At 43.9% G+C, this 25,685-nt stretch overlaps 1 protein-coding gene across 1 annotated transcript in view; it reads left to right on the forward strand.

Moving 5' to 3' along the window:
* The window catches only part of LOC145404630 (uncharacterized), a 36,372-nt gene extending 16,983 nt beyond the window's left edge, over positions 1–19,389 (forward strand). The window contains 2 exon segments of the mRNA XM_080276155.1: positions 18,715–18,772; positions 19,019–19,389. Coding sequence (XP_080132281.1) covers positions 18,715–18,772; positions 19,019–19,389 — 429 coding nt within the window.
* The last annotated feature ends 6,296 nt before the right edge of the window (positions 19,390–25,685 follow it).

Raw genomic sequence — 25,685 nt, forward strand, 5'->3', positions numbered from 1 at the left:
GCTCCTTCTGGCACCTTGCCAAAAACCTTCCTAACAACTTTACCTCATCATCCTTCCCCCATCTTTTCTTCTGTGATGGTTCTGTAGCTATTTCTTCTACTGATAAAGCAAATCTCTTCACTCAGACTTTCTCCTTCAATTCCACCTTAGTTGATTCCGGTGCTATTCCTTCATCACTTCCCCCCTCTGACTTCCTCATGGCTGACATTAAAATTTCTTCAGCTGATGTATTCTCTGCTATGACAGGCCTCAATAATAATAAGGCATATGGGCCTGATGGAGTCCCTCCTGTTATCCTCAGGAACTGTGCTTCTGTTCTTACACCCCACCTAGGTAAACTCTTATGCCTTCTTCTATCAACCTGTACCTTTCCATCTTGCCGGAAGTTTTCCCTCATTCAGCCAGTCCCAAAGAAGGGTGACCATTGCCAACCCTCTGACTATCGTCCAATTCCCTTAACATCCTGTGTCTCAAAAATTTTCTAGTCAATTCATAATAGAAAAATGTTAAAGCATCTTTCCTATCACAACCTTCTTTCTGATTGTCAGTATGGGTTCCGTCAGGGACGCCCCACTGGCGATCTTCTCACCTTCTTTTCAGACTCCTGGTCATCCTCCTTTCGGGAATTTGGCGAAAGCTTTGCCATTTCACTTGACATTTCAAAGACTTTCGATCGAGTCTGGCATAAATCTTTAATTTCCAAACTGCCCTCTTACGGTTTCTATCCTTCTATCTGTGTTTTCATCTATAGTTTCCTTTCGTTCTATAGCCCCTGTTGTAGACGGCCATCGTTCTCCTAGATCTATCAACAGTTGTGTTCCTCAGGGCTCTGTCCTATCACCAACTCTCTACCTTTTATTCATCAATGACCTAAGTTGTACAATTGGAGAAATTTCCGCGCGGGACGCTGTGTAGATGGCAGCAGCAGCGACATACAGAAATGATCTGATAACAGTGCTGGGGATGAAACAGGGGTGGGAGTTGCGGGGAAGGTGAGTGATGGGGGAGAGGAGGGATGGTGGTGGGGGTAGGTGAGTGTTAGGGAGAGGTTAAGTAGCCATTAATTGTGTCAATAAACTCTGCATAATCAATCCAATACGATTTTTCTATTAATAATAAAAGGTAGTGGCAACAAGCTGCTAATGATGGTTCAGTACCTAAGTAAACAGGTATCGCCAATTCGTAACATTATCCTACACCACCGTCATTCCGTCCCGTCATCGGAAAACTTTCTATTTTGGACAGAGAATTTACAAATCTTTAAACTGATTTCAGCTGCTTCTCATGCAAGTTGGCTAACAAAGATACTGTAACTTTCATAGCAACTTGTATTGAATACCGAATTTAATATCCTGTCATAGTTAATTTTATATTTGTATAAGTCAACTACTGTTATCTTAAGACCGAACACTGGCAGAATAAGGAAAATACATCCTTTAGACTGATGGCGTAATTTGGTATCCTTTCATAGTTGTATAAGCATTTACCCTGCCTACGGATGGATGAGCTATAGGCACTTACCCTGCTTACGGATGGATAAGCCTAGCCTTCATACCAGACTATAAATTTAAGCATTCTCCAGTCAACACTTTCTTCGGGCCAATCCCTCTTATCTTAATAAGCGTATATAACTTTATGCCTATGTGCATACGTGTGTGATTATACGAGTATTAATCGTGCATAATCTCTCTCTCTCTCTCTCTCTCTCTCTCTGATACACACAGTAGATTACTTTACACACAGTCACTCTGGTAAGTTTTCGGTTGGCAGGAATAAGATACAATCAGTCTATTTTTCAGTTGACATTTAAAGTGAATATGGACATAATGTCACCTTTAAAGATGGTGTTATATTTGACAAAATACACATGACACACAAAATTACCAGCACTAAGTAACACTTGTATTACTACAAACTCCGCATGCACCAAACGTTTTGCGAAATCTTCGCAGTGTAATATCTACAAATGTGTTGGCAGTCGCCCCATCCACACAGATGTTCTAACCAGCCTCCACACACACACACACACACACACACACACACACACACACACACACACACACACACACAAACTGGAACAGTGATAATGCTTTCGCCTGCCAGCTAGTAGGGTGGGGGTTCGCACTGGATAAGGTGCGAAAAGTTTCACGAAGTGGGAGGTTACTGTTCCTCTTGAGGGAGGAAATAGTTGTGTGCGTGTGTGAAGGTCACAGGGTTGCCCTAGATCGGACTATATGAGCTCTCAGCTCTCTTACTGGAGAGTAATGAGTTGACGATCACTCCAATCACGTTATGCTGACCGACCCGGTGAGTTACACACACTTAACCAAACGCATTAAATTTTGGCAGGCAGTTCTCCTCTCCGTTCACTCCTTCCACTCACATTAAGAGATAATTTTATATACTTATTGTCTCATACAACTCATAGTTGAGGAGAATATAGCTGAATAATAATTCTTTTCATGAATTAGGTCGAAGGAAGGACTTATTTGTCCCATTTAAACATGAAGTGTTTCTCAGCTATTCTATTCTACTGGGTTTCTGATAAACTTCATGCATCAGTCTAGTAGTATGCGTTCTAACATTTGTCTGGATAAACAAATATTAACTGAACCAAGAGCCAAAAAACGCCACTGATAGAATGTGTCAGTACCAATGACTATGTTGGGTTAGCTCTCGGTTGGCGATGTTCTTGTAAACCAGTACTTTCCAAACTGGGGAGCATGCCCCCCTTTGGGGCGTGTGAGGTAGATGGAGGAATGACCTGGAGCCATCTTCCAAAAATTGCTGTTATATTGCTGTATGCCACATAAGCCTGGGCGTTGATGAAGAATGAAGAGAAACAGCTGGAAAGGACAAACATGAGAATGCTGCAATGACTGATGGAAGTGTCACAGAGAAAGGAGGAGGAATGATGACATCAGGGCAGAGGCACGAGTTGTGTCAGTTGTGGAGAAGGCAAGAAGGGTACGTTTGAGGTGGTATGGGTATGTGACCAGGAAGGAGGAAGTTGATCCTGTGAAGGTGGCGTGGAGGAGTCATGTGGAAGGGACGAGAACGAAAGGAAGACAAAGGAATAGATGGAGAGATGGAACTGGGAAAGAAATGAGGCAGTTAGGCCTGGAGGAAGAGGATGCAGAGAACAGAAGTTTCTGATAACAACATATAAGAGCGGCCGACCCCACCAGGAACTAAGGCAACGATTTTATATATATATACCCCACAGTGCGGCCAGATTGTGTCCCCCTCGTGGTGGCGGGAAAACAATCTGGCCGCAATATGGGGTGGTACTACTACTATGCAGCCAGGTTGTGTTAGGAAGAATACTGCCACCGTATTCCCTGCGTGTCGTAAAAGGAGACTAAAAGGGGCGGCATGAAGGGACTAGGGACCCCCTCCACTGTTTATTAGTTCCTAAAACGAGACAGGCCAGAGAAAGGGATGGGGGACTGAGTTATCCCCGTATCCTGAAGATTGGGTCTATTAATGTGCGTGGATGTAGTACGATTGAGGCTAAAAGGGAGGAGATTGGGAGAATGTTTGTGAGAAGAAAGTTGGTTGTGTTGGCTTTGAGTGAAACGAAGATAAAAGGGAAGGGTGAGGTTATGTTTGGAAGTGTGAATGAAAGATTGTCAGTTGTTGATAGAGGAAGGGCAAGAGAAGGTGTGGCCTTGTTAGTGAGTCCTGAAGTACAGCAGTGTCTGATTGAATGGAAGGTGTCATCGAGACTGTTGTGGGTGAAACAGACATTTGAATGTGAGTTGTGGGTGTTTGTGAGTGCATATGGGCCTGGCAGTGAAAAGGATGAAGAAGAGAGGAAGTCTTTCTGGAATGATGTTGATGAGTGTCTGCAGAGTTTTGGAGCAAATGTGACTGTAGTAATGATGGGAGATCTGAATGCTAGAGTGGGAAATGTAGCAGTTGAAGGTGTAGTTGGTATGCATGGTGTGCCTGAAAGAAATGAAAATGGGGGACGAATGATGGGGATGTGCGTTGAGTGAGAGATGGTGATCGGAAATACCCTGTTTGAAAAGAAAGATATTTATAAGTATACTTGGGTGAGACAGGAGGGTGGAAGGGTTGTTGATAGAGCATTGATGGACTATGTGGCTGTGTCCAGGAATGTAATAGGAAGATTGTTGGATGTGAGAGTTCTGAGAGGGGAGGATGGAGGTATGTCTGACCACTACCTGGTGGAGAGGAAGTTAAGAGTAGGTAAGAGATGGGTGGGAGCAAAGAGAGTTAGGTGTGGCAGGAAGGTTTTGAAAGTGAGTTGGATAAAAGAGAGAAAATGATAGAGTATCAGGAGAAATTGAAAGATGAGTGGAATGCAGTGAAAGATCAGGAAAATGGCAGTGTAGAGGAGGAATGGCAGTTGTTTGTCAGTGCTGTGGTGGGGCATGTGGAAGAGGTGTGTGATGTGAGACGTGTGGGTAGTGGTGTAAGTAAAGGAAGTGAATGGTGGTGCGAGGAAGTAAGTATGGCTGTGGCTGAGAAGAGACGTGCATATTAAGTGTGGCTGCAGAGGAAAGATGAGGTGTCATATGAGAGGTATAAGGAAATGAGGAATATGGGGAGAAGGGCTGTTCGTGATGCTAAAGTGGCAGCAGATGAAAGGTGGAGTAGGCGGTTGACTGAGAATATTCAACAGAATAAGAAAATGTTTTGGAAGGAGGTGAAAAGGGTGCGAAAGGGAGAGTCTGGGAAGGAAGAGCGAGTAAAAGCAGAGGATGGAAGGTTGTTAATTGAGTTGGATGCAGTAAGGAAGAGATGGGTAGAGTATTTTGAAGGATTGTTAAATGTAGAGGAGGAAAGGGGGGCTGAGATTGTGGCGGATGGAAGGGTGCAAGGAAAAAATGTGTTGGGGAAGTTGAATAATTCTTTGATCACGAAGGAGGAAGTGCAGGAGGCAGTAAAGGAGATGAAAAAAGGGAAAGCTGCAGGTATGGATGGGTGTGTTGTGCAATGCCTGAAGGGTGGTGGAGTGACTATTGTTGACTGGTTAGAAAGATTGTTGAATGTGTGCTTTGTGAAAGGTATGGTGCCAGTTGACTGGGCAAGTGCTTGTGTGGTTCCGTTGTATAAAGGCAAGGGTGATAAGTATGAATGTACTAGCTTTAGAGGTATAAGTCTGTTGAGTGTTGTAGGTAAGGTGTATGGTAGAGTGTTAAGAGAGTTAGAGAGGGTACAGAGGGAGTAATTGGAGATGAGCAGTGTGGCTTTAGGAGAGGGATGGGATGCGTGGATCAGGTGTTTGCTGTGAGACAAGTGTGTGAAAAGCATTTAGCAAAAGGCAAGGATGTTTTTTTGGGCATTCATGGATTTAGAGAAAGTGTATGATAAAATCGATAGGAGTCTTAGTGGACTATTTTGAGATTTTATTGACTTGATGGTAGATTACTAAAAGGGGTGAAAAGTTTTCATGTCAATAGTAAAGCATGTGTAAGAGTCGGAAGTACTGTGAGTGATTGGTTTCCTATGATAGTGGAGCTGTGGCAGGGATGTGTGATGTTGCCTTGGTTGTTTAATATTTATGTGGATGGTGTTGTAAGGGAGGTGAATGCAAGAGCTTTAGTTGGAGGTCTGAGTCTGGTGAATGTTGATGGTAGAGAATGGAATCTGAAGCAGCTGCTGTTTGCAGATGATACTGCACTGGTGGATGATTCAGAGGATAGATTGAGACAGTTGGTAGAGGAGTTTGAAAGGGTGTTTGAAAGGAGGAAATTGAAAGTAAATGAGAATAAGAGTAAAGTGATGAAGTGTATGAGATCGGTAGATGGTAGGAGGATGAATACAGTTTTGAATGGTCAGTTGCTTGAGGGGGTAAAATGTTTTAAGTATTTAGGGTCACATGTAGCTGTGGATGGAAGAATAGTTACAGAAGTGAAGTTTAGAATGAATGAAGTAGGAAAGGTGCTGGGAGGAATGAAAAAAGTGTTTAGATGTCGTTCGCTTAGAATGGATGTAAAGAGAAGACTGTATGAGGGTGTTGTGGTACCGACTGCATTATATGGGGCTGAAACATGGAGTATGGGTGCACCAGTGAGAAAAAATTTGAATATAATGGCCTTGAGGCAGGCTGGTTCAACCCACCACCTACAGCCCTATGTGTCTTCTCACCTCACCATCACTCCACCAACCCTCCACCAGTGCCTTACACCACACACACACACACACTGACACACACACACACACACACACACACACACACACACACACACGGCCTTGAGGCAGGCTGGTTCAGCCCACCACCTACAGCCCTATGTGTCTTCTCACCTCACCTTCACTCCACCAACCCTCCACCAGTGCCTTACACCACACACACACACACACACTGACACACACACACACACACACACACACACACAGATGTATGTTTAGCTTGTATTGTCACTCGATTCTAGCACTGCTATGTCACTAGAAGTCTGGGTATTGCTACAATTACTCCAACTACAACTACTGCTACTACTGCTACTACCACTACTATTACTATTACTGCTATTACTACTACTACTACATAAAAATTAAATAATAATATTGTGAACAAAATAGTTATCCACGTACTATCCATAATCCACTGTATTTTCCACTACAACAGAATTTTCTTTTTCCTGTGATTTGTACTTTTTCATAACAAATATGTAAACACACAAAAACTTTCAATAAAAATTAAGGCACTGATTTCATCATGAAACACTTTCTGCTTCCATTATTCGCATAAATATACACAGCACAGATCCGAAGTTTGCCCTACCGTGCTTCCTCCTCCCTCCCTCCTCTGCTGCCTCGCTTTCCCCACTCCACTCTATTTTCCACTGTAACAGATTTTGTTTTTCTCCTGCTATTTGTACTTTTTCATCATAACAATATATACACACACAAAAACTTTTAATAAAAAATAAGACACTGATTACATCAGGAAACAAACTATCTGCTTCTATTATTCACATAAATATTCACAACACAGATGCGAGGCTGGGCCTACCATGCTTCTTCCTCCCTCTCTCCTCCACCTCTTGCCTTTCTCCACTCCATTATATTTTCAACTATAACAGATTTTTATTCCTGTGATTTGTTCTTTTTCTTCAGAACAAATATCCACACGTAAAAACTTTCAGTAAAAAATAAGGCACTGATTTCACCATGAAACATACTTTCTGCTTCCATTATTCACATAAATAGACACAGCACTGCTGCGAGGCTTGCCACACCGCATTTCGTCCTCCCTCCCTCCTCCACTTCCTCCATTTCTCTACTCTCTATGTCCTTTTTCATCTCCTCATCCGTGCCAGTATCCCCCTCTCCAGGATCGTCAATACCCTCTGAACCATTCCCATCATCAGAAATAGCAGATAAAGTACATAGGGAAATGTTGGGCGCACAGTGGAAGACTCGGGTGATCCATTCTCCTCATGCGACACATAAATATTGACATTCACCATTGCAGTCACTTTCCTCAGAGGAAGAGTCACTTTCTCCACTCACAATTGGCGATGATATCACCTCAAGTTCTTTCCCTATCACACTATCACTAAAGCCTTTTCTTTTTGAGCCTTTGGACTTTGTTGGTGTTGAAGTCGGCAGCTATGGGCACTAATATCAGGATCCACACAGGGAAAATGTTTTGCATAGATTGATCCATTATGCAAGTATGCAGGTAACTGCAGTGTGACTCAGATGCATGTACGATGGTTGCCTCTGGCTGCGTGTGGTCAAAATGACCCACTGAATATTCAAATAATGCTGCAAAACACTAGGTCAGGTATACGTGCCACCCGGACCTCTCTGGGTCGTCACATATACATGTCACCTAGAAGAGATGGGTTAACCCAAGGCATCCCGTCTAGGTATGGGTACATTGCAACATTATGTAACTGCCAGTCCCGACGACGTACTGGTACATCGCGCAATTGCAAGGTTCATAATTTGTACAATTTTAAATTTTTGTGTGTGATTTTTGGTACGTATACACGGGACACCTTCCTCTATTCCTCAATAAGACGCCAGGCAGTGATAATGCCTTACATCGCATAACCCCCCCCCCGCACGCCATTGTCTTGGCAATTCACCTGTTACCAGTGACCTGGCCAATAAAGACATTCAGGGCCATAGTGATTCCCCAATTGATGACAATGTGGAGGACAAAGTTTACATAGCATTAGAGGAAGAAACAGTCAGAAATGATGATCAGGTAATGTCGCCAAAAATTGGTCATGTATGTTGATGAGTTAGTGAGTGAAACAATGCTTATAATGCCTATATTACTGCTTGAAAACCAATATACTCTCGTACTACATATAAATTCATACCAAATAAATTAATACATACTGTTTATGAGTGGTGTGGAATAGTTACCCTCCCATAGAACTCGTTTTCTTTGGAGCCAGCCTGATAGAAAACCCAGTTAGATAAGGAGGTACTGCTACCTGTATGGAGTATTTTAAACCTCAGGTGAGCGGTTTCTCTATGAATTTTCGATGTGTCTCACCAAAAGTGGAGGTTTTAGCCAAAAAAATTTTTTTCCAAAGTAGTTTGGGATTGGGGGGTATCGGAGGTGCGAAATCGGTCAGGACATGACAGGTTAAAGGAACTGGAGTTAGAGGGTTGGGAATGGTCACCATTCTTTGGGACAGGCTGAACGAGAGCAAACTTCCAGCAAGAAGGAAAGGTACATGTTGATAGACAAAGCCAAACAAGTTTACCTAGGCAGGATGCAAGCACAGAAGCACACCCCTTGAGGACATGACCCATAATCGTTGTTAGTGTTGAAGCCGATGATGGCAAAAAAATACATCAACTGAAGAAATTTTAATGTCAGCCATGAGGAATTCAGAGCGGGGAACTGATGGAGGAGCAGCACGGAATCATTTAATGTGGAACTGAAGGAGAAAGTCTGAGAGAAGTGTTCTGCTTTATCAGCAAAAGAAATAGCTACAGAGTCATAATAATGGAAAAGAGGTGAGAAGGATGATGAGGTAAAGTTTTTAGAAATGTTACGGCAAGGTGCCTGAAGGAGCAGGAAGAGTTTAAGTTTAGAGTGTTTAGTATCGTTTTGTTTTGTTTTGTCTTTGAAGGCTCCACCATGCTTGCATGTGTCGGCTTTGGTCACCTAATGGTGGCTCTCCATTCCGCATGATCCATGGCAGCCTCATTGTTCAGTCCCTTAACCCGAGGCATCCCACCGATGTATGAGTATGTTGCAACATTTTGCATTTGCCAGTCCCGTCAATGTACTGGTACGTTGCGCAATTGCAAGGTGAATAATTTGCACAATTTTCAAAATTCGCGCCTAATTTTTGGTACGTAGGGTTGCTCGACCTTCCCCTACCTGCCACTAGGCAGGGACACTCGGCGACCCAGCGCAACCCGCACTCACCCCCTGCTCGGTCACTCACCTGTTAGCAACGGTCCTGCTCAGACATGGCACATAAAGGTCTCTCAGAGGAGGAAATCCAAGCCGCCCTGGACGCCTTTACAGGCGACTGTGATTCCCTACAGGATGACAAGGCTGTGGACAAGGATTATGTCCAACCAGAGGAGGTGGAAAGCAGCAGCAGTGATGAGGAAGTCCCGTCCCCCAGGAAGCGGCACTACGTGACTTATCGTGCTGCTAGAGAGGGCCAGCCTGCACAAAAACAACGTGCAACATCCTCTCAGCAGCCCCAACGTGATGTGGAGCCGGATTTTGAGGATGAGGACGAGGACAGAGCCATGGGACGTGCTGCCACGTGGTACGGCCGAAAAATTATTACCCATCGTGGTTCCGAGAGCACACCACATCGTACGAGCAGGTATGGGTCTAGTTTTTTGTTTGGGGAGGTCGGAAATGGTGTGGAGGGAGTGGGAAGTGAAAGGGAAAGTGCAGGGAGGAGTAATGAAAGTAGGAGTGGCGGGGGTGAATCATCGCTCTCCCGTGGAGGTATGAGGCTGCGGGAAGTATCACATGGGCGAGCGAGGGTGCGTGCTGAATCACGTGGGGTTGTGATGGAGGGGAAAGGTGGGGAGGAACCACTCCCCAACACGTCTTATGCTCCTGAATATACCCAGACACGTGGGAGAGTGAAGGTGCTTGCTGAATCACGTGGTGTTGTCATGGAGGGGAAAGATGGGGAGGAACCACTTCCCAGCATGTTTTATGCTCCCCAATATTCACAGACTTTCCTAAGGGAAAGGGAAAGGGTAAAGGCCGAGGGAAGAGGAGTGTGAGTGGGGAAGCCCTCTGCACTCCTCCTCCCTAACCTCCCCCACCAGCATCTCCTCCCCACCCAGACGAAGGCGACGATGAGGATGATGGGGCCGAAGGTTTTGTCAGTTGGAATTGGGAGGATGGGGGTGATTTTTCTCCCATCATTCACCCCTTCATGTGCTGGCTGTACTGCTTCCGTTATTCACCCAAATTCCACCAGGCTGGATTTTTTCCACATTTTTTTCAGTGAGGCTTTTGTGGAGGAAATAGTGGACCAGACAAACCGTTTCGCTGGCAGCCAGCAACGTGAAAGTGAAAGACTTGGCACAAGGAGCAGGCATTCTATCAAGTATGATTACCCAGTCTCCCTTTCAGAAATGTTTTTACTTTTTGCCCTGGTACTTTTGATGGGTATTGTACGAAAGAACAGAATTCCGGCATACTGGACAAGGGACCCTGTAATGCTGACACCAATATTTGGCCAAGTCATGAGCCATAATCGCTTCCAGCAGATTCTAAGTCACCTCCACTTTTACGATGCTGATGATCCTGCAAATGCGAATGACACAGATAAGATGAGGCGAATTAGGTTGGTCTTTGATCACCTGAGGCAAACATTTTGTTCCTTATTTTATCCCTACAGAGACCTCATCATAGACGAGAGTCTCGTGTTGTGGAGAGGCAATATTTCATTTCGGCAGTACATACCGAGCAAAAGGCACCGTTTTGGGTTCAAGATCTTTGTTATGTGTGACTGCAGGACTGGTTATGTGCAAGACATAGTCTTGTACACCGGTGCACAGACAGACATAATAGAAGATCGGTGTATTGGACTGTCTGGAGCAGCGGTAAAGACAATGATAGAAAACTACCTTCATCGTGGTCACGTCCTTTACCTGGACAACTGGTACACTAGCCCTCTTCTCGTTCGTTATCTACACAGGCATGACACGGGAATCTGTGGTGCCGTCAAGGTGAACCAGCATCATATGGTCAAGGTGGGGTGCAAACTTAACAGAAATGAGGCTGTCTTTTTCCAGGCCAACAATATACTTGCAACAGTGTGGAACCATAATCGAGAAGTTAGCCTCTTGTCCACGGTTCACCGCCCCTTGATGCACCGTACAGAGTCCGCGGATTACCGGAGCGAGAACAGGTGCCACATATGGAAATCTGAGTGTGTCCTCGATTACAACATCAACATGCGCCTTGTGGACCAGCCAGACTCCATGATATCCACTGTCGAGTGTGGCAAGACAACGATGAAGTGGTACAAGAAGCTCTTCTTTCACTTGCTAGATATAACTGCCCTGAATTGCCACCACCTGCACGCCATGACAACAGGAGTTCAGGAAACCTTTGAAGGGTTTGTGAGGGAGCTAACACATGAGATTTTTTCCCGGTATGCGGTTGAAAGGCCCCAACACCGCACACGCACTGCCCCTACCGTGCAAACTCGACTGAGAATATCTGCCCGCCATTTCACCACTCCTATATCTCCCCAGCCAAATAGAACTAGGCCCTAACGCAGGTGTCACGTGTGAAGTAATTCCCGGCTGAGACCCACCACTCAGAGAAAAGACACCCGCTACAAGTGCGTAGAGTGTGACGTGGGTCTCTGCATTCACCCTTGTTTTAGTGAGTATCACACCTTGATCCACTTCTGATGTGGTGTGAATGCGATATGATGCTGATACTCAGAAATAAATGCGACAAACAGATGCCCAGTGTAATTATAAGGCCCATAGATCTGTAAATAGTAGTATGTGAGTAGAAACGGGTGTAATATAAGTGGAAAATTATTATGTAAGTGTATAAATATGATTTAAGTGGAAACATACCTAGCGAGGGTATTTGATGCGATAGTCTGACACTCAGTGTAATAAATAAGGCCCATAAATATGTAAATATTAATATGAAAAATGCAGACAGGTGTAATGCAGACAGGTGTAATTTTTGTAAGTTGTAATTTTATAGCAAGTGCATATAAGTGCGATTTTCTGATGCTCATTGGAATAAATAAGGCCCGTATATATGTAAATAGGAGTATACAACTGGAAACGGGTATAATATAAGTGGGAAATTAGTATGCAAGTGTATGAGTATTATCTTTCTCGAAACATTCATTGTGAGGGTATTTTGGTGCGATATTCTGACGCTCAGTTGAATAAATAAGGCCCGTGAATATATATTGTGCAGTATTGGGTGTAAACGGGTGTAATTTAAGTGGGGAAATATATCTGGAACTGACGAAATAAAGTAGAAGTTGAAACACGAGTGGTAGAGATCGTGTTTGCTACGTGAATATGCTCTAGCATTTCGCTAAATGCCCTCGTAGTGAATGTAAATACTTGAAAACATTTACAGTGGTGGAGGAAAGGTTCAATGTAAAGAAAAAAAATACTATGAAAGTGATAAAACAATATGGTATGTGAAAATACAAGTCATAGCGAGTTCGCTGAGTAAGCAGATGTGCGCTCTAGTTGTGCTACATGTCATCGTAATGAATGAAAACAACAGAAAACATTTACAAACAGTACAAAATGGTAAAATGGCATTGAAACAGTTGTATACAAGTAGAAAAAAATGATATGTTGACGGAAACAAGAAACTTAGCACATAGCGTGTTACCACTCTGACCCAACTCGCTATGCTCGCACGAAGGAACAATGGTTATTTTTCATATATATGTCAATGAAAACCATTATATTGTTATTCTTATTGTTTATTAGTTCAAATTCTATAAATGTAGAGGTGTTGTTTGTGGTTTCTCAAAAAATTACCTACCATAGAAAACGTGAGCGACTCACACGTCAATGATAAAATACGATACCAGGTGAGGGGGACCTCACCTGTTCCAACCACTTATGGACCACGGTAAGCCCTTTCTTGGTGATTTTCCTTTGTTTCTCAACAAAAGCGGAAGATTTAGCCAAAATTTTTTTTTTCCAAAATAGCTCAGGATTGGGGGGTGTCAGAGGTGCGTAAAAGCTCTGGACGTGATGGGTTAACCCGCTGTGTCCTGGAAGATTTTTCATCACTGCCCCCCCCCCCATCCCAGCAGATTTTCGAAAAAAATTTTTTTTTGGCTAAAACCTCCCCCTTTTATGAGAAACATCGAAAATTAAGAGAGAAAGTGCTCAGTTGAGTTTAAAAATACCAAATACACGTAAAAGTACCCTCATCTTGGTTCCATGTTCTCTCAGGCCAGGCTCCAGAGAAGACGTTTTCTTGGGAGGGGTAACTATTCCAAACCACTCATTATATGTAAATATTTATTTATTTGGTACGAATTTATATGTAGTACAAGAATGTATTGGTTTTCACACAATAATATTATAGGCGATATAAGCATTGTTCACCCACCAGAAACATCAACATATAGCACCTTCCTTTATGATTTTTTTTTTTTTTTTTTTTATGTGACCGACTCTGGGCATAGGCTTCACAGCCTGCTTTCAAGGCCCAGTAGTCCTCCTACGTACCGCACACCTCTACATGTCACCACTTCGGCGCTAACACCCACCTTCCATATTGAATACATGCTAGGGCTGTCTCATACAGGACTGGTGTATTGGTATTAGCGGGGGTATTTTTACGACATGTCGGCGGGTCTTCTGGTAGAACAGTAAAGTCTGATTTTATGAAATTCAAATCCTTAAACTGTTCCCTGCACCAGCGGGATTTGAACCCGGGTCCATTAGGACTGCAGGCCAACTCTCTACCGATTGAGCCACCGCCTCATCACTTCTGCTTGTTTCTTCCTCTGGCTGCTTCTCTCTTCCTTTGTCCTCCACCTCGGGAATCACCATCACCTTGAATTTCATCACTGGAGAGACTGTGGTGCAACATGTCTTTACTGCCCAGGTCACTGATAACAGGTGAGTTGCCGAGAAAATGACATGCGGGGGGAGGGGGGGTCTTGTGGGGCCAGGCATTATCCCCTCCTGGCGTTGGGTAGAGGAAGGTCTCCTACATAAGCCTATCAAAAATCACCCATGAAACTTGAAAAATGTGCACATGAGAGACCTCGCAATTTCAAAATGTATGGATACTTTATCGGGAGTCGCTGTGACAAAACGTGGCAACGTATCCATATGTTGTCAGGACACCTCGGTTTAACCCTGAGGTCACACTTAATCACGTCGTCCCACGTCTTTGTCTACCCCTCGCAATCCCAACCCCAATATTAACACTTCTCACCTTCTGCACCCAATTATCATCCCCCATCCTCTCCACATGCCCAAACCATCTCAATCTACCTCTCCTTATCTCAACACCAGTACACTCCAGTCCTATCCTACCTCTCAACTCTTCCATCGTAAACCCAGCCCCCCCAGGCCTTGCATGCAGGGATGCACTGCACATCCACCTAATCGTTGTCAATTCTGTACATTTGAGCCTGCTAATATCCTCTTCCTTTACTGCCTAGGTCTCACTACCATACAGCATCACACTCCTAACACTTGCTGCATATAAAGACCCCTTAGCACATAGGGAGAGTCCTTTCATTGTCAGGAGAGGCAACAGCTCCCCAAACATCTTCCAACCACCTCTCACCCTACCCACAGAGCTAGCTCCAGCCCCACCTCCAGCACATAACATGTCTCCCAAATAACAAAACTCTTCCACATACTCAAGAGACTCACCAGCAAGTTCAATCCGTTCACGCCTGACAATCTCCATGTGCTCTCCCCGACAAGGTTCACACATATAATCAGTATTATCTCGCAGGCTACCTATAATACCATTACATCTCTTGTGTACCAAACACAAACTCTACACAGGGTGGAATTGCTTCCCACGCCCTTATGGCAAACTGCACATGGCCACTCTTCCTCTTCTTTGACTGTACCGCCACCAACCCTAGATATCATCACTTTTGTTTTATCTGCATTTACCCTTATGCCCTGATGCCCCATACCATCTCTTCACTTCCTAAATCTTTCGTCCACTTCCCTATCATTCTCTGCAATCAACACCAAATTATCAGCATACAACATCTCCTATGAGAGTCCATTTCTGAAGTCACGTGAGAGGGCTTCAAATACCATGATAAACAACATGGGACTCAGAAGTGACCCGTGATGCACACCAACATTCATGGAGAACTCATCACTCGAATCTCCATTTACTCTTACCTGGGTGCGAGCACCCATATACATGGCCATAACCACCCTTACCAGCCACTCCTCCAAGCCAAGCTATCTCCCTGCCCACTTCACCATCTCTCTAGGGACTCTGTCAAAGGTTTTTTCCAAATCAATAAAAACAAAATACAGATCCCTTTTCTTCCCAATATATTTTTCCTGAAGGTGTCGAACAATGAATATGGCATCAGTGGTCCCCCTGCCTGGCATTAAAAAACTGCATGTCATTAATATTCCCTCTTTCTCTAATCATACCTTCTAGAACTCTCTCCATTACTTTCATAATGTGATCTAAAAGCTTTATACCTCTATAATTTCCTCTTTCCCGGGCATCACCCTTCCCTTTTACACATTTACAATTACACCCATCAACCAATCATCTGGGACAACACACTCATATATAATCATATCAGGTCAGTGACTAACCTCAACACCTATATCTACTGTGGCCTTCAAGATTTCGGCAGTCAACCCAGACACACCTGCTGCCTTCCCAGTCTGCATCCCGCCTGTTGCTTCACTCACAGTAGCAGCATCAATCAAGGGCCAAGGGCCAAACTCTGGATCTGCTGGCTCCAAGCATTCCCTCTCCCAGTCAAACTCCTCATAGAACAACTGGCTATGATGCTCTCTCCATGCATCTTTAATATCCCCACTGTTCACCATTACCCTTCGTTCATCATTCTTCACCCATTGCTCGCCTATATTATCCCGATTATACCACTTCATCTGATTTGCCACCTTAAATATCATATTTTTCCTTTCCCCATGATTTAGGCTAATAAGTAAAAGTCTTTGTGACTCAGGCTTCTCACTGTATACCCCTTTTCTTATCCATATGCTTGGCAGCCAAGTATTCCTCTTTGCTACCATCCATTTTCCATTCCAAGAAAATCCTTTTCTCCTGAACTGCTGCTTCTACACCCTCTTCCCACCACCAAATTACTTTATGTCTTGGTGGGCCTCTTGTCCAACCGCATATTACATTAGTATCTCTCAAAAGGTTGTTCTTGAGGGCTCTGTACTGTTCATTTATGCCTCTGTCTACAGCTCCCTGTTCAGCCACCACTCTCCTCATCTCGCTATAGAAGGCATCCCTTACTGCTTGGTTTTCCAGCTTCCACATTTTCCTCCTAGCTACATAAGTCCTCTTTTTCATCACTCGTTCTTGAAGCACCATATCACAAATCAATAGTTTATGCTGCTGCACACACTCCTCACTTCCTATAACTTTAACATCTCTCACTAACCTCCTATCAGCCCCCCTGACCAGAAAATAATCTATCAGTGTGCTATCTCCCCCAGACTCATACGTAATTAACCTACTCACTGTTTTCCTGAAATGTGTGTTGCACACAATCATGTCTGTTGCCTCCCTAAACTCGAGTATTCTTTCCCCTTCCCCATTTCTTATCCCATATGCACATCCCCCATGTACACTTTCATAACCTTGAGTTGCTTCACCTACTTGACTATTTAACCTCCTCGTGCAAGACGATGCAATGAGAGTCATAATCCTTGTAATGCAAAGAGTAACCGATGATGCAACATGACGCAACTTCTCTATAAATGGTCGTAGAAACTTTACCTGTGGATCGATTTGCATCAAACTTGGTTGAGTCAAAGCTAAGGGTTGCCAGGTCTAGGGTAAATGTATGGCAACAGCCGGGAGCTTATCGGAAGGGCAAGCAGCCCATACTTAGCTCAGTATTTTTTCGTCAGGCAGGCGGGGGGGGGGGGGAGTGCAAGCGCGCAGCCGGGCAATTAAACCCGCTTTTGGCTACTACTGCACCATCCATACCTTACGTGTGTATAGTAATATTGTGTTGTATATAGTGCAGTGTGCTTGTGAATAACGTTTATAAGTGTTTCTTATATAATTTCAGAGAAAGCCAGATTTGAAAATTTCAAACTGACTTTACCATTTCCTTGCTGTTCAAACCAGAAAAATGTCTCACAAGGGCCTGTCGGAGGCAAATTATATGAAATACTTATTCAGTGGAAGTGAGAGTGAAGAAATCAGTGAGAGTGAAAGTGAAAAGAAAAGTGAACATGCTGAGAAGAAAGTGAGGAACAGGAAAGCGAGGGTGAAATCTGACCCTGCGGGTGATAAGGGCAAACCCTGGTCAGAGCTACTGTGATAACCACTATAGAGAGTTGTAGTAGCACCATCACTTCCACAATTCCTTTCACCACTGCCACCACTAGTCCTTTCACCACTGCCACCGCTGATCCTTTCAACACTGCCACGACTGGTGCTACTACCACTCCTACTGCCATCACTCAGATGACATCTATCACCTTCCCAGAGACCACCACCAACCCAGCCATCATTCCCATCCTTCCCGACATCACTGCCTTCACCGCCACCACTCTTGCCACCATTGGTGTCAGGCCTGCCACCAATGAAAGCATCCCGACTCTAGAGACTGAGCCGCATTATCGCCACTTAGCATTCACCCTCCCATTGCAAACACTGACCCCTTTTCCTCCACAGTCACCCTACACTCTCACCACGCTTCAACCCGCCTGCATCTCACCACCCATCCAAGATATTTCCATATCATCTTCCCCAGCTAAATCTGGAAAGTCACTGTCCCCTTCAGATTTCATTCCCCCTAAATATAAGCAAGCATCATCAGCAGCAGCAGCACCACCACCACAACCATCTTCACCACAACCATCACCACCACAACATCTTCATCACAACCATCACCACAAACATCTCCATCACCAGGATCAAATGAACCTTCATCTACCCAGCTATCATCAACACAATCATCATCACCATCTCCCTCCCCACCAACAAGACAAGGGCGGCGTGGGCCTAGACAAGGTAGTGGTGGGCGACCGAGAGGTAGTCGTTTGTCTCGGAGTCGTGTGCGCCACACACGTACACAGCCAAGCATTTCCCCAGGTGGTGACTGTCAGGAGGAAGCTTGGAGTTCTGGGTCATTTACACCCAGTTCTGGCCCCTTCACTGAAACCCCAGATTTGAGAATGGCAACACCTACCAAACCACTCCAATACTTCCAACTTTTTCTTACCAGGGAGTTACTCACCTACCTGGCGGTTGAGACAAACAAATATGCCACATTTCTGGGGACTATACTAGATGTTTTGTACCTCTGCAATGAAGAGGAAATGGCTCGGTTCCTTGGCTTGTACTTTCTTTATGGAGGTTGTGAACTGCCAACCATAGGACACTATTGGCGTTCATCAGAGGTTCATGATTATCCCATATTTCGGTGAGCTATGAGTGGAAAGCATTTCAGGGTCATCCTAAAGCACTTTCATGCTTTAAGTAGTCTCACCATACACGAGGGCAATCAGGACCAGCTGATAAGGATTCACACAGTGATGGAGTATCTCCTTCAGAGGTTCAAGGATGTTTACATCCTGGGTGAACATCTTAGCTTGGATGAGGGATCTCTGGGTTGGAAGGGGCTGCTCTCCTTCCGTGTATATAACCCTATGAAGCTCCGAAAGTATGCCATAAAACTATACATCTTGGTTGAGGCAAGGGGTGGTTACATTTGGAATTTTGAAGTATACACGGGGGAGAAGAAGTCTCTGGAGAACACAGTGTGGGGCCTCATTGAACCTTTGAAGGGCAAAGGATACAAGTTGTATATGGACAATTATTACAACTCTGTATCACTATGTAAATGCCTCTTTGCAGAGGGTGTGTATGTGTGTGGCACAGTACGACTGGCAAGGGGAGCACCACGGGAGCTGAAGGACAACAGCAGTGCTACATGCCTTCCTGATGATGGAGTGGAAGCTAGACACAAGGGAACTGTAATGGTGTTGTTCTGGAGGGACAAACGTATCGTAAGTATGGTGACCACCTTCCACAGCCATACCACTATCCATAAGCAGGTGCTTGGGAAGGTCAAGGGTCCAGACGGGAGATTCCACCACATTCAGAAAACAGTGACTAAGCCCTTCATGGTGGACTATATTAGGCACATCGGCGGGGTGGATCATTTCGATCAAATGATCCAATACTACCCAGCCAAAGGAGAACGGTCAAGTGGACAAAGAAAATGACTTCTTATTTCATTCACATGGCCCTATTCAATGCCTACACCCTCTACAAGATGAACACCCAGGGACCTATGACTCTCCTGGAATTCCAGGAGCACATATGTCACAAACTCCCGACATTGTGAGAGAAGGAGTGGCCGGCATTGGGTCATGCCCTTCACCATGCCCCAGACCTTCCCTTGTGCCAACGACCACATGTACCTGCAACAACCACAGCATCAACTGCAACAATCGCTCCACCTCCTGCAACAATCACTCTACTTTCTGCAACAATCACTCCACCTCCTGCAACAATCACTCCACCTCCTGCAACAATCGCTCCACCTCCTGCAACAATCGCTCCACCTCCTGCAACAATCACTCTACTTTCTGCAACAATCGCTCCACCTCCTGCAACAATCACTCCACCTCCTGCAACAATCTCTCCACCTCCTGCAGTAGCCGGCCAGTCAGGAGTAGCTCTGCCAGTTACTGCCACGACTGCTCCACCTCCCGCAGTAGCTGGCCCATCAGGAGTTACTTGGCCAACTGCTGCCACTGCATCTCCAGCAGGAGTACGGAGGTGAGGAGATGGAGGAGCACCACCGTCCAAGTGCCGTCGATATATCGATTATAGAACACACTTAGACTCCACTCTGCACCACACCCTGGAGAGAATCCCCAACAGGAAAAGGCTGCAATGTGTGTTGTGCCACTTCAACAAGAGGAGGAGGGACACCAGCTATATATGTCCTATTTGCAATGTGCTGCTCTGCACAGGAGTGTGCTTGCATCAGTATCATACTGATGAAAGCATACAGCAGTAAATCACAGCAGTAAATCACATCACACACACACACACACACACACACACACACACACACACACACACACACACACACACACACACACACACACACACACACACACACACACACACACACACACACACAACAATCACAAATACTCACACTCACACTCAAGCTGTGATCGTACTTGTCCTCCTCTCTGCAACTCCATCTCCTCTCAAGAAACACTACAACACTGTTAAAGGACGTGGGTAATTAGCTTATTTGTCTAGTTTTTATACTATTGAATTGTAAGGTATCATTGCTATACTCTCAGCCATTTTACTCGTAAAGTATAGGTCACATCAAAAATCTGAAAAAAGCTTGATCAAGCTGATGATTTCCTATGCATACTTTTGTAAAACAAAGTAACATATGTGTGAAAATAAATGGGTAAAAGTTATGAAAGATGACCATACTCAGCCTACAGGCCTGATCATACCAGCTGTCACAGCGCGCAAGCCATACACAACCCATCGTAACTTTTCAAAATTCATTTTCTCCATAACAATAAGGGTTATAACATTGTGAGTTATATCATGGGCTTCCTTAACCTTCGGGCTACAAAACTGGATAGAATTTACATTTATGTTTTTTACGGTGTCACCTACAACATACGAAATAACAAATCAGACTTTTTCAGGCGATTTTCTTAGTTTTTTTCCGATTTACTAGAAAACTATTGGACGTATCTACTTCAAAATTTCTTAGATGAAAGATCGTGAAATTCTGCATATAGGCATGTCTTTTTTAGCTGAGCATCACAGGAAAATATTTTCATTGTGATGTTGGGAAGTTATCAGAAGCTAATTTTCATGTAAATAAGGTTTATTCAGGCTTCATTTATGGACATTTATTCATCTGTTTTATGTTTTTTTCTTATCTGATAGTATAAATACCAACAAAGATGATGGGAAGCGACTTATAACAATACAAGCACTTTCCGAGGGTAAAATGGGCCATAGAACTTTTTCCTCGTCGAACGAGAGACGCCGTCCTGAGCGAGATTTTGGTTCTGTGAGTGAAATGAAAACTTTTTGGAAACTTATCGTGCACAAGAGGGCCCTTCCAAAACCACTATTTCATCATCCTGCATACCACCTACTTCACTTATTAAGTCATCCCAAATTCTATCCTTCTTTACCTCATCCAAGCCTGCCTGTGGAGCATATGCCGATATAATTGCAGTCATCATTCCACCGAAAAAAAATTTCAATACCACTAACGTTTTGCTTACTCTCATAATATTCATAACATATTCCACCCATTTCTCTGTAACCAACACACTCACACCCCCATATCCATCTGTCCCTTCCTGTCAAAACAACTTAAAGTAGCAATCCTTCCCAACAATTTTTCTGGCTGATCCACTCCTGTACCGGACTTCCTGCAAACATGCTACATCCACCCACCTCCTACTGAATGCCTCAACGACTTCCCATACTCTTCCCCTCAAACTTCCCACATTCCATGAACCCTCTCTCATCCCCCTGGGCAATTTTAATGTCCTCAGGCTTGATTTTAAGCTTATTCTTGTATTTAGTCATAGTCAGGTAATAATAAAGGGGGTAGACATACCACAGGCCCCAACCACTTCACAGTCCCAGGGACACCTAGCCCATCAGCTTACCAGTGGCTGTGGTAGTGGCCTTGGGGCATCCTGCCAGGACAGCTGCAAGGACACCCTCCAAGCGCACCTTGGCACTGCAACTGTCCTGCCATTATACACCCACAGATAGGGCAGCCTCTTGGGGCACTACTCCCAGGAAGTGGCAGCCTGGGAATTGCAATGCCCTGTACCCCCTAGCACAGGTTCGAGCTCCATCTTGCCCCGGACCCACGATCTATGTCGGCGGAAACCCCATCACCCCCACCCCAAAAAAGAAGTCCGCCACTAGGTAGCGGGGGCAAAGTTTTCTGGCTACATGCCCTTGCTGGCGCCAACCCCTGTAACGTAGTTAGATACGTTGCGTGAAATGTAAAGCACATGTGGTGTAGTGTAAAAGACAAAGGAAATGTTTGGAAGAGTATGCTGGTCTATTCTCCATGAATGAATGCAATTATTTTTTACAGAGTGAGGAACAGATTTAGCACGATTCCAGGCAGAAACATAAAAGAGAGGAGATTCAGGGATGGGTTGGCTGTGGTACCTTTTGTAGGCCTTTATCTTGTTGTCGACAGCAGTAGAACAAATGTGCTTTAATTCTTTTTTTTTTTTTGGCATTAGTCATAGGGTATGAGAAAGGAATAAATGTTTTTCTACCTGAAAAAATTACTAATGCTCAAGGCACACTCAGATGGCTCTTGACCATGGGAGCAATAATTGTTCCAGGGAAAATCAAAGAAATGTAAGTACCTGGGGACCTTCCAATCAGCAGCTCTAAAGTGCCACTGCCTACACTTCTTGGGAGCGTCCACAGGCCTTACTGGAGTGCTAGGACAGGTTAAGGCGATGAGGTTGTGATTGGAGGAGCCTAATGGATAGGAAAGATTAACACTGAAAGCAGAAGGATTAGTTGTAAAGAAGGAGTCAGGTATGTTGGAACTCTCTCCAAGGCACTCAGAGATACAGGTAGGATGCTGTACAAGCTGCTCTAGTTCACTGAGGATAGAAAAAATGTAGGCTTGTTCACCATGTGAATCTGTGAAAGGAGAGGAGAGCCAAATGTGGTGGTGAACATTGAAATCTACTAGAATGGAGATTTCAAAGAAAGGTGACATTGATAGGATGTGTTCCAGCTTAGAAGTAAGACGGTCAGAGTATATTTCATAGTCAGTAGAATTAGGGGAAAAGTAGACAAGCCAGATATATTTAGTTAGAGAATGGCAGGACAGCCGAAGCCAGAGCACAGAGAATTCATAACACTCAAGCTCTTGAACATGAAAGTAATATATGCTGTTGCCTAGCAACCAAAACTTTGTGGACACATCTAGGTCATAGGCTGGCCCTCTTTTCCTAGTTTGGTCAAAATTGGTTCATTCTCATAGAAGTGCCTGCCACAATTAACCCACCGGGTCCCATTGATGTACATATGCACCCGAACGTTTTGTTGCTGTGACTCCCGCTGACGTTTATAAATGTGCTGCAATTGCAAGGTCCATCATTTGCCCATTTTTCATTTTTTGCGCATGATTTTTGGTATGTATAAGCAAGACACCTTCCTCTACCCGAGACCAGGTGGGGACAATGACTTACCCCATGTGACCCCCCCCCCCGCATGCCATTGTCTTAGCAACTCACCCGTTACCAGTGACCTGGCCAGTAAAGACATGTCACGCCACAGTTCGAAATTCAAGGCAAGAGTGATTCCCCAATCAATGACAATGTGGAGGACAAAGTTTACATGGTGTTAGAGTAAGAAATGTGCATTAGTGATGAGGAGGTAATGTTGCCAAAGAGGGTGCAGTATGTTGATATGTTTGGTGAGTGAAACAACGCTTATATCACCTAGATTACTGTGTGAAAACCAATGTACTCTTGTACTACATATAAATTCGTATGAAATAAATAAATATCTACCTATTCTGAGTGGTTTGGAATAGTTACCCCTTCCATAGAAAACGTCTTCTCAGGAGCCTGGCTCGAGAGAACACAGTACCAGGTGAAGGTACTGTCACCTGTGCTGGGCATTTCTAAACTCAGGCGAGCACTTTCTCTCTGATTTTTCGATGTTTCTCATAAAAAGTGAAGGTATTAGAAAAAAAATATCGAAAATCTGCCGGGATTGGGGGACATCATTGGTGAAAAATGTACTGGGATGCAGCAGGTTAAATGAGAAAGAGAGACCAGTAAAAAGAAACCAAATAAGAAAATGCCACAAACAAGGGCAGCATGAGCTGCCCAAAAAACTACAAGAAGGATGGAAGAAACAGGAATGGAGGAGGGTAGACACAGATAAAGAATGATAACAAGTGGAGGAGGAAGTGGGAAGCAAAACATCAGGTGAGTGGGTGATGGGTGCAGCCTGTACTCTAACTTCGATAATTTATTGTCAGTATTTATTATCTTTGAGATGTTAGCTCTCTCTGCCATATTTATTATTATTATTATTATTAGTAGTAGTAGTAGTAGTAGTAGTAGTAGTAATAGTAGTAAGTGTCGGAGGTGGTAGTAGTATTGCTGCTGTTGTTTTTTTTTATTTGATTTATTATAATTAATTGCTCTGTCCAGGTAGTTATTAGTGGGCTTACGAGGGACTTCTTGAACTGCAGTGTTAGCTGTAGGTTTCATTAACTCCCTTCGGTTTAATGAGCTTTTCCGAAACCAAATGTAAGCGTCTCCAGATGGCAAGAATAAACGACAAACATGCGTTATGGGTCTGAAGGGGTTGAGACTTTTTATAGTTTGGAATGGTTATGCCGCAAATTCTTGAACGATCGTAAAAGGAATCGTCTCCGTTTATGGGTCGTAAAATCGCTAACTTATTGCGAAAACTTTCGAAATATAAAATTCGTTAAGCTTAAATTGGAACTTCTCTATTATGATTAGTTCATAAGAGATTGGAAATTCGGTTAGTAATCTTAGTTCATAAGATTATTTCATATTGTAAGTTTAATTTGTAAGTATATTTAATCTGCTTAATTCGTAGGTTAAAGAAGCTTGCTTTGCCCCTCATTCCAGAAGCAGTTTGTAATATTCATTGACAAGGAAATTTTGTAAGTTTGTCTAGTTTTTTTTTTTTTTTTTTTTTCGTAAGCGTATTTCATGACAAGAGATCGAGCTGGTTGGATGAATTTTGGGAGGAGAAGTGCATGATCAGGGATTTGGCACCCTATTTAACGTGGCAGCATCCAGATTTACTCAACTGGATACTTTTATGTGAAGCTACAGAACGTGGTGAATGTTTTTGGCATATCCGATGGAACCAAGATTCTGGTGGTTTGAATGGTGAGCGAATGGAAACTTGGCCCACTGGACTGGGCAAATTTGGGCTGTCTGGACATTGCTGCTCCTCACCCTGCCCTAGGGTGGGAGAGGAGGTCTGGATGATGATTTCATGATTTTGATTAGCAAGTGGTGCTTTGTAATTTAGTCGAGAGCATAATTTCTCTCTCTCTCTCTCTCTCTCTCTCTCTCTCTCATTACCTACGCCAAGGAGGTTATGATTAGGCCTCCTTGGCTTGTTTGTTTGTTTGTCTGTCTGTTAGCAGGTTTACTTAAGTTATGAACGGATTTTGATGAATTTTGTTGGAATGGTGGTCTATGTGCCGAAGAAGAAGTTGTTTTATTTTATGGCGAATCTAGATCCGGATCCGGAGTATCCCGCACATTATCTCGAAAAGCTATCCATAAATTTCAAGGAAATTTTGTGGAAAGTTGCGTCATGGACGAAGAAAAATTTGATTAAATATTGGGACAGACCCGGATCATTTATGGTGGCAGTGACATTGGCGGAGGTATGCGCTCTGTGAGCGTTTTCTACTTTTCACTACCACTGTTTTTTGTTCTTTTTTTACACTAGTGGGTTATGC

Source organism: Coenobita brevimanus, chromosome 7 (genome assembly GCF_032717465.1).
Source record: "Coenobita brevimanus isolate Jiangsu-jjx chromosome 7, ASM3271746v2, whole genome shotgun sequence".
Classification (NCBI taxonomy): Eukaryota; Metazoa; Arthropoda; class Malacostraca; order Decapoda; family Coenobitidae; genus Coenobita; species Coenobita brevimanus.